Source organism: Oncorhynchus gorbuscha, linkage group LG10 (assembly GCF_021184085.1).
Source record: "Oncorhynchus gorbuscha isolate QuinsamMale2020 ecotype Even-year linkage group LG10, OgorEven_v1.0, whole genome shotgun sequence".
NCBI lineage: Eukaryota > Metazoa > Chordata > Actinopteri > Salmoniformes > Salmonidae > Oncorhynchus > Oncorhynchus gorbuscha.
Genome location: NC_060182.1, coordinates 24,706,087 through 24,715,448, shown reverse-complemented (window position 1 = coordinate 24,715,448; position 9,362 = coordinate 24,706,087). Strand labels below are relative to the sequence as shown.

General features: G+C 45.8%; 1 protein-coding gene across 4 annotated transcripts in view; it reads right to left on the bottom strand.

The window, feature by feature from the left end:
- Window positions 1–3,808: 3,808 nt before the first annotated feature.
- The window catches only part of LOC124045737 (voltage-dependent L-type calcium channel subunit alpha-1D-like), a 131,467-nt gene continuing 125,913 nt past the window's right edge, over window positions 3,809–9,362 (bottom strand). For all 4 annotated transcript variants that reach the window (XM_046365307.1, XM_046365306.1, XM_046365308.1 and 1 more), the window contains exon 47: window positions 3,809–9,277. In XM_046365307.1, coding sequence (XP_046221263.1) covers window positions 8,981–9,277 — 297 coding nt within the window. In that variant the 3' untranslated portion in view covers window positions 3,809–8,980. The remainder of the gene's footprint in view (window positions 9,278–9,362) is intronic.

Below are 9,362 nucleotides of genomic sequence, written 5' to 3'. Positions count from 1 at the left end.
AATCACCAGCAGCAAGAGCGACATCCTTGGTGTATACAGAGAAGAGTCGGCCCGAGAATTGAACCCTGTGGCACCCCCATAGATTCTGCCAGAGGTCTGGACAACAGGCCCTCCGATTTGACACACTGAACTCTATCAGAGAAGTAGTTGGATAACCAGGCGAGGCAATCATTTGAGAAACCAAGGCCGTTGAGGCTGCCAATAAGAATGTGGTGATTGACAGAGTCAAAAGCCTTGGCCAGGTTGATGAATACGGCTGCACAGTAATGTCTCTTATCGATGGCGTTTATGATATCATTTAGGACCTTGAGAGTGGCTGAGGTGCACCCATGACCAGCTCGGAAACCAGATTGCATATCGGAGAAGGTACGGTGGGATTGTAAATGGTCAGTAATCTGTTTGTTAACTTGGCTTTCGAAGACCTTAGAGAGGCAGGGTAGGATAGATAGGTCTGTAGCAGTTTGGGTCTAGAGTGTCTCCCCCTTGAAGAGGGGGATGATTGCGGCAGCTTTCCAATCTTTGGGAATCTCAGACGATACAAAACAAAGGTTGAACAGGTGAGTGATAGGGGTTGCAACAATTTCATTTTAGAAAGAGAGGGTCTAGATTGTCTAGCCCAGCTGATTTGTAGGGGTCCACATTTTGCAGCTCTTTCAGAACATCAGATATCTGGATTTGGGTGAAGGAGAAATGGGGGAGGGTTGGGCGAGTTGTTGTGGGGAGTGCAGGGCTGTTGACCGGGGTAGGGGTAGCTAGGTGGAAAGCATGGCCAGCCGCAGAAAAATTATTATTGAAATTCTCAATTATTGTGGATTTATCGGTGGTGACAATGTTTCCTAGCCTCAGTGCAGTGGGCAGCTGGGAGGAGGTGCTCTTATTCTCCATGGACTTTACAGTGTCCCAGAACTTTTTTAAGTTAGTACTACAGGATGCACATTTCTGTTTGAAAAAGCTAGCCTTAGCTTTCCTTACTGCCTGTGCCTGTGTATATTGGTTCCTAACTTCCCTGAAAAGCTGCATATCACGGGGGCTATTCGATGCTAATGCAGAACGCCACAGGATGTTTTTGTGCTGGTCAAGGGCAGTTAGGTCTGGAGAGAACCAAGGGCTATATCTATTCCTGGTTCTACATTTTTTGAAAGGGGAATGCTTATTTAAAATGGTGTGGAAGGCACTTTTAAAGAAGGACCAGGCATCCTCTCCTGACGGGATGAGGTCAATATCCTTCCAGGAAACCCGGGCCAGGTCGATTAGAAAGGTCTGCTCGCAGAAGTGTTTTAGGGTAAAAATAGTAAAAATAAAGAAAAACCCTTGAATGAGTAGGTGTGTCCAAACTTTTGACTGGTACTGCATATCACCAGCACTTACATTTTACTGAACCTTTTCTATCTGTTTTTGTTCCTAATCCAATCCATTGTTTTGAATCGGGGTAACACATTGTTTGCCTATCTCAATTCCTCGGGATCTATAGCTCCTTGATTTCTATGGAAATGTTGGTACTTAATCAACAGCTGTCAGCTAGCCAACTGTCGCAATGGGCAATGTTCCAGTCACATTTATGACATTTCTAAAGAAATTCCCTGTAGCTGTACAGCTGAGCCTAGATAAGACATAATGATCCCACACAAACATACCCTCTAGTTTCTACACATTCACAGTCACGTGTACAGCATTATTATCCACCATGTTAGTGCTTCTGACTACGTTTTAAATTAAGAATATTACATCATCACGTTTTACACACTCACCAACAGCTGTGATGGTAACTGTTTTAATCATATGTAGAGTCCATATGTTTTGTTTGGCAAATTCCTGCCGCCGAGTACATATAACACAGATACTGTCTTCTGGAGCCATTGAGTGACTTGGAGAGAGTTTATTCAGTTGTGATCGTTACAAAATCATCAGCATTCCAGGCAAATGTTCAAAAGAATAAAGGAACTGTACAAAAAAAGGGGTTTCAACAGTATAAAATGTAAAGGTAAAACTAATCTGCTACAAAGTGGAATCATCTGTAACGTTAGTGGGTAGAAAGCAGGATTCTTCAAGTACAGTGAATCACTTTAACCTTCACATTCTGCACAGTTTCTTACACAACAGAAGCAGTACAAACAATTAAGCTGTGAATTGCACTAGCTGCATATCAAACCTTTTGTTTCTCAAAGTAGCTTTTGTTTTTATCACTTGCAAACAGTATAAATAAAGATGATTCAATTAGTGGGAGTTACCTTCACATATCACTTGGCAGATCTCTGACTCAAAGGTCTCTGTAATCACATACAGTTGAAGTCGGAAGTTTACATAAACCTTAGCCAAATACATTTAAACTCAGTTTTTTTTACAATTCCTGACATTTAATCAGAGTAAAATTTCCCTGTCTTAGGTCAGTTAGGATCGGCACTTTATTTTAAGAATGTGAAATGCCAGAATAATAGTAGAGAGAATGATTTATTTCAGCTTTTATTTCTTTCAGCACATTCCCAGTGGGTCAGAAGTTTACATACACTCAATTAGTATTTGGTAGCATTGCCTTTAAATTGTTTAACTTGGTTCAAATGTTTCAGGTAGCTTTCCACAAGCTCCCCACAATATATTGGGTGAATTTTGGCCCATTCCTCCTGACAGAGCTGGTTTAACTGTCAGGTTTGTAGACCTCCTTGCTCGCACACACTTATTCAGTTCTGCCCACACGTTTTCTATAGGATTGAGGTCAGGGCTTTGTGATGGCCACTCCAATACCTTGACTTTGTTGTCTTTAAGCCATTTTTCCACAACGTTGGAAGTATGCTTGGTGTCATTGTCCATTTGGAAGACCCATTTGCGACCAAGCTTTAACTTCCTGACTGATGTCTTGAGGTGTTGTTTCAAGATATCCACATATTTTTCCTTCTTCATCATTTGATCTATATTGTGATGTGAACCAGTCCGTCCAGTAGCAAAGCACGCCCACAACATGATGCTGCCACCCCTGTGCTTCATGGTTGGGATAGTGTTCTTCGGTTTGCAAACCTCCCCCTTTTCCCTCCAAACATAACAATGATCATTATGGCCAAAAAGTTCTATTTTTGTTTCATCAGATCATAGGACATTTCTCCAAAAATGACAATCTTTGTCCCCATGTGCAGTTGCAAACCGTAGTCTGGCTTTTTTATCGAGGTTTTGGAGCAGTGGATTCTTCCTTGCTGAGCGGCCTTTCAGGTTACGCCGATATAGGACTCGTTTTACTGTGGATATAAATACTCTTGTACCTGTTTCCTCCAGCATCTTCACAAAGTCCTTTGCTGTTGTTCTGGGATTGATTTGCACTTTTCGCACCAAAGCATGTTAATCTCTAGGAGACAGAACATGTCTCCTTCCTGAGCGGTATAACAGCTGCTTGGTCCCATGGTATTTATACTTGTGTACTATTGTTTGTACAGATGAACGTGGTACCTTCAGGCATTTGGAAATTGCTCCCTAGAATGAACCAGAATTGTGTAGAATTGTGGTCTACAATTATTTTTCTGAGGTCTTGGCTGATTTCTTTTGATTTTCCCACGATGTCAAGCAAAGAGGCACTGAGTTTGAAGGTAGGCCTTGAAATACATCCACAAGTACACCTCCAATTGACTCAAATTATGTCAATTAGCCTATCAGAAGCTTCTAAAGCCTTGACATCATTTTCTGGAATTTTCCAAGCTGTTTAAAGGCACAGTCAACTTAGTGTTTGTAAACTTCTGACCCACTGCAATTGTGATACAGTGAATTAAGTGAAATAATCTGTTTGTAAACAATTGTTGGAAAAATTACTTGTGTCATGCATAAAGTAGATGTTCTAACCGACTTGCCAAAACTATAGTTTTTTTAACAAGAAATTTGTGGAGTGGTTGAAAAATTAGTTTTAATGACTCCAACCTAAGTGTATATAAACTTCCGACTTCAACTGTACATAGCCCCAGGAAAAGTATAGTCTCACCATCTCAAAGACAATTTGAGCCAGTGATATAACCTCTGGTGCAGTAGTTATCATTACCAGTCCTGGAAGGCATGCATGCATACCATTATGTCAGGACTTGAACCCCACTCTCGAAACACTCACTGAGTGGTCATTTCTAGATGGGATACAACTTTTGTCAAATTGACGTCAAAAGTTATTTTTAAATTATTTTTAGCTAACCTTAACATTTTTCCTAACCTTAACCTATTTCTCCTAACCTGCTATATGAAAAGTACATTTGGACCAAAGCTGTATTATCCCTTCTAGATAAAACCCCACTAAGTGGCCATCACTATGCCATCACTATGCCATCACTATGCCATCATTCATGTGTTGAACTGAGAGCATTGTTTGGTGTCGAGAGAAAGATGGTAGTTATGCTGAGGAAAACCTAGTAGTTGTAAACACTATATTCCATTGTTACGGAATTTACATTTCGTGATGCCATTTCACAAAGATCCCTGACATGACATGCGTTTATATTGAACTTGACTTTACGCGTTTGGAAAATGCATATTAGTCATACAGCCTTATTGGCTACAGCTATGTTTCTTCAAAGCATAGATTTCCCTTGTGGTGTTTTTGTTAAAGGAGCCCTTTCATTGCACATACTGTAAAGGTTGACAGGAAATGAACCCATTCCCATGACAGTAACCAGTTGAAGAAGAAGAACAGTAACACAGTAAACAGTTAAACTGCTCTAGTGCTGTACAATACACAATGAAAAACAGTTGTCCTCAATGTAACCTGAAACTATTTATTTCTGTTGGCAGTGAGCTAAGCTGGTAAATGGTAAACCCTCCTTCTGTACAGCCATACTGTACATACACTTCAGTGAAAGCAGCTCTTTTTGACATCATAGTCATTCTACATCAATATTATCCTCCTTAAACTGCTATGCTTAAACATAATGCATTCTAGCGGAAAAAAGGCGACAAGGTTATAAAATATAATTTCATATTAATTCACAAATAAATCATAGGCATGGGGACGATATTGCTATACCTGTAACGATTCAGAATGAACCAAATTTAAAGCATCTCTTTTCATTCGTTTATTTTTCTTACAGGGTTTAAAAATATCTACAACTTAATAGCTTTTTCCTTTCACTAAAACAACATGGCTTCTAGTGTCTGTACCTGTACATGTGTCTATCGATCGGAACCCCGTCATCCCTGAAGATTGATTGGTTGGGCAGGAATGAGTGTGTGATATTTGAGTACACTGTTTTCTTGTGTGTTAGTTGTTCACAGTTTCAAAAAGTGGTCTGTAAAATGGCCACCACTACACCTATGACTCACTATTCTCAGTATCTCTGTGCAGAGGGTAAGGCAAATGGGAGGCAGGGGGGATATGCCTGAGGATTGGAACGTGATGTCACTGATATGTGATTTCTGTATGAAGTCATTGAGGCGGTGACACTAATCCTACTCATCCTGAGTGGACTGCAAACCTAGCATTACTGCATCCCCTAAGGGACAACCCCTACCTACATCTCTCAGTTCACTGGGTGTTGCCAGACAGAGAGAAAGAAAGTTGTGTGAAACTCCTCTGTAGTTGGATCCTTAGCGTGTCCCTCCATCCCTCCACTCCACTGTAGTTGGAGCCTTAGCGTGTCCCTCCATCCCTCCACTCCACTGTAGTTGGAGCCTTAGCGTGTCCCTCCATCCCTCCACTCCACTGTAGTTGGAGCCTTAGCGTGTCCCTCCACTCCACTGTAGTTGGAGCCTTAGCGTGTCCCTCCATCCCTCCACTCCACTGTAGTTGGAGCCTTAGTGTGTCCCTCCATCCCTCCACTCCACTGTAGTTGGAGCCTAAGCGTGTCCCTCCACTCCACTGTAGTTAGAGCCTTAGCGTGTCCCTCCACTCCACTGTAGTTGGAGCCTTAGCGTGTCCCTCCACTCCACTGTAGTAGGAGCCTTAGCGTGTCCCTCCACTCCACTGTAGTTGGAGCCTTAGCGTGTCCCTCCACTCCACTGTAGTTGGAGACTTAGCATGTCCCTCCATCCCTCCACTCCACTGTAGTTGGAGCCTTAGCGTGTCCCTCCACTCCACTGTAGTTGGATCCTTAGCGTGTCCCTCCACTCCACTGTAGTTGGAGACTTAGCATGTCCCTCCATCCCTCCACTCCACTCTAGTTGGATCCTTAGCGTGTCCCTCCACTCCACTGTAGTTGGAGCCTTAGCATGTCCCTCCATCCCTCCACTCCACTGTAGTTGGAGCCTTAGCATGTCCCTCCATCCCTCCACTCCACTGTAGTTGGAGCCTAAGCGTGTCCCTCCACTCCACTGTAGTTAGAGCCTTAGCGTGTCCCTCCACTCCACTGTAGTTGGAGCCTTAGCGTGTCCCTCCACTCCACTGTAGTAGGAGCCTTAGCGTGTCCCTCCACTCCACTGTAGTTGGAGCCTTAGCGTGTCCCTCCACTCCACTGTAGTTGGAGACTTAGCATGTCCCTCCATCCCTCCACTCCACTGTAGTTGGAGCCTTAGCGTGTCCCTCCACTCCACTGTAGTTGGATCCTTAGCGTGTCCCTCCACTCCACTGTAGTTGGAGACTTAGCATGTCCCTCCATCCCTCCACTCCACTCTAGTTGGATCCTTAGCGTGTCCCTCCACTCCACTGTAGTTGGAGCCTTAGCATGTCCCTCCATCCCTCCACTCCACTGTAGTTGGATCCTTAGCGTGTCCCTCCACTCCACTGTAGTTGGATCCTTAGCATGTCCCTCCATCCCTCCACTCCTCTGTAGTTGGAGCCTTAGCATGTCCCTCCATCCCTCCACTCCACTGTAGTTGGAGCCTTAGCATGTCCCTCCACTCCACTGTAGTTGGAGCCTTAGCACTGTAGTTGGAGCCTTAGCATGTCCCTCCACTCCACTGTAGTTGGAGCCTTAGCATGTCCCTCCACTCCACTGTAGTTGGAGCCTTAGCGTGTCCCTCCATCCCTCCACTCCACTGTAGTTGGAGCCTTAGCATGTCCCTCCATCCCTCCACTCCACTGTAGTTGGAGCCTTAGCATGTCCCTCCACTCCACTATAGTTGGAGCCTTAGCGTGTCCCTCCACTCCACTGTAGTTGGAGCCTTAGCGTGTCCCTCCACTCCACTGTAGTTGGAGCCTTAGCGTGTCCCTCCACTCCACTGTAGTTGGAGCCTTAGCGTGTCCCTCCACTCCACTGTAGTTGGAGCCTTAGCGTGTCCCTCCACTCCTCTGTAGTTGGAGCCTTAGCGTGTCCCTCCATCCCTCAACTCTACTGTAGTTGGAGCCTTAGCGTGTCCCTCCACTCCACTGTAGTTGGATCCTTAGCGTGTCCCTCCACTCCACTGTAGTTGGAGCCTTAGCGTGTCCCTCCACTCCACTGTAGTTGGAGCCTTAGCGTGTCCCTCCACTCCACTGTAGTTGGAGCCTTAGCGTGTCTCTCCACTCCTCTGTAGTTGGAGCCTTAGCGTGTCCCTCCATCCCTCCACTCCACTGTAGTTGGATCCTTAGCGTGTCCCTCCACTCCACTGTAGTTGGAGCCTTAGCGTGTCCCTCCACTCCACTGTAGTTGGAGCCTTAGCGTGTCCCTCCACTCCACTGTAGTTGGAGCCTTAGCGTGTCCCTCCACTCCTCTGTAGTTGGAGCCTTAGCGTGTCCCTCCATTCCTCCACTCCACTGTAGTTGGATCCTTAGCGTGTCCCTCCATCCCTCCACTCCTCTGTAGTTGGAGCCTTAGCGTGTCCCTCCACTCCACTGTAGTTGGAGCCTTAGCGTGTCCCTCCACTCCACTGTAGTTGGAGCCTTAGCGTGTCCCTCCACTCCACTGTAGTTGGATCCTTAGCGTGTCCCTCCACTCCACTGTAGTTGGAGCCTTAGCGTGTCCCTCCACTCCACTGTAGTTGGAGCCTTAGCATGTCCCTCCATCCCTCCAGTTCTCTCCAGCTGGCAGTGTTTCCATCCACCTATTCATTCCACAGAAAGAAAGGCACTCCAAAAGGCACATCTCTCCCTATACGGTATAGGGTGCCATGTCAGCCTATGTGACTGAATGCTATAGGGTGCCATGTCAGCCTATGTGACTGAATGCTATAGGGTGCCATGTCAGCCTATGTGACTGAATGCTATAGGGTGCCATGTCAGCCTATGTGACTGAATGCTATAGGGTGCCATGTCAGCCTATGTGACTGAATGCTATAGGGTGCCATGTCAGCCTATGTGACTGAATGCTATAGGGTGCCATGTCAGCCTATGTGACTGAATGCTATAGGGTGCCATGTCAGCCTATGTGACTGAATGCTATAGGGTGCCATGTCAGCCTATGTGACTGAATGCTATAGGGTGCCATGTCAGCCTATGTGACTGAATGCTATAGGGTGCCATGTCAGCCTATGTGACTGAATGCTATAGGGTGCCATGTCAGCCTATGTGACTGAATGCTATAGGGTGCCATGTCAGCCTATGTGACTGAATGCTATAGGGTGCCATGTCAGCCTATGTGACTGAATGCTATAGGGTGCCATGTCAGCCTATGTGACTGAATGCTATAGGGTGCCATGTCAGCCTATGTGACTGAATGCTATAGGGTGCCATGTCAGCCTATGTGACTGAATGCTATAGGGTGCCATGTCAGCCTATGTGACTGAATGCTATAGGGTGCCATGTCAGCCTATGTGACTGAATGCTATAGGGTGCCATGTCAGCCTATGTGACTGAATGCTATAGGGTGCCATGTCAGCCTATGTGACTGAATGCTATAGGGTGCCATGTCAGCCTATGTGACTGAATGCTATAGGGTGCCATGTCAGCCTATGTGACTGAATGCTATAGGGTGCCATGTCAGCCTATGTGACTGAATGCTATAGGGTGCCATGTCAGCCTATGTGACTGAATGCTATAGGGTGCCATGTCAGCCTATGTGACTGAATGCTATAGGGTGCCATGTCAGCCTATGTGACTGAATGCTATAGGGTGCCATGTCAGCCTATGTGACTGAATGCTATAGGGTACCATGTCAGCCTATGTGACTGAATGCTATAGGGTGCTGATGCATATCATCTCATCAGTCAGATCTTCTTCACATTTCACACTCGTGTCCGGCTCCTCATCACTGTAGTCATGGAGATTACGGTCCCTGAGGCTCGTGGCCGTCACTTTGTCCGTGGCCCCGGGTGCCCCCGGTCCATTACCCATACTGCCATTCAGCAGGTTGCTGGCGGCACTCTCCATCTCATCGATGGTCATCTCGCAGGCGTCCGCGATCTCGTGCTTCGTCGCCGCCACAAATTTGGGGTCCTTGGCGTATTTCCCCAGTCCTTCTGAAATCAACACCTGAAACAGCAAAAAGGGGAAAATCATTAAATCAATCAAAGTGTGTGTGTGTGTTGTGTGTGTGTGTGTGTGTCAGGGCTACTCA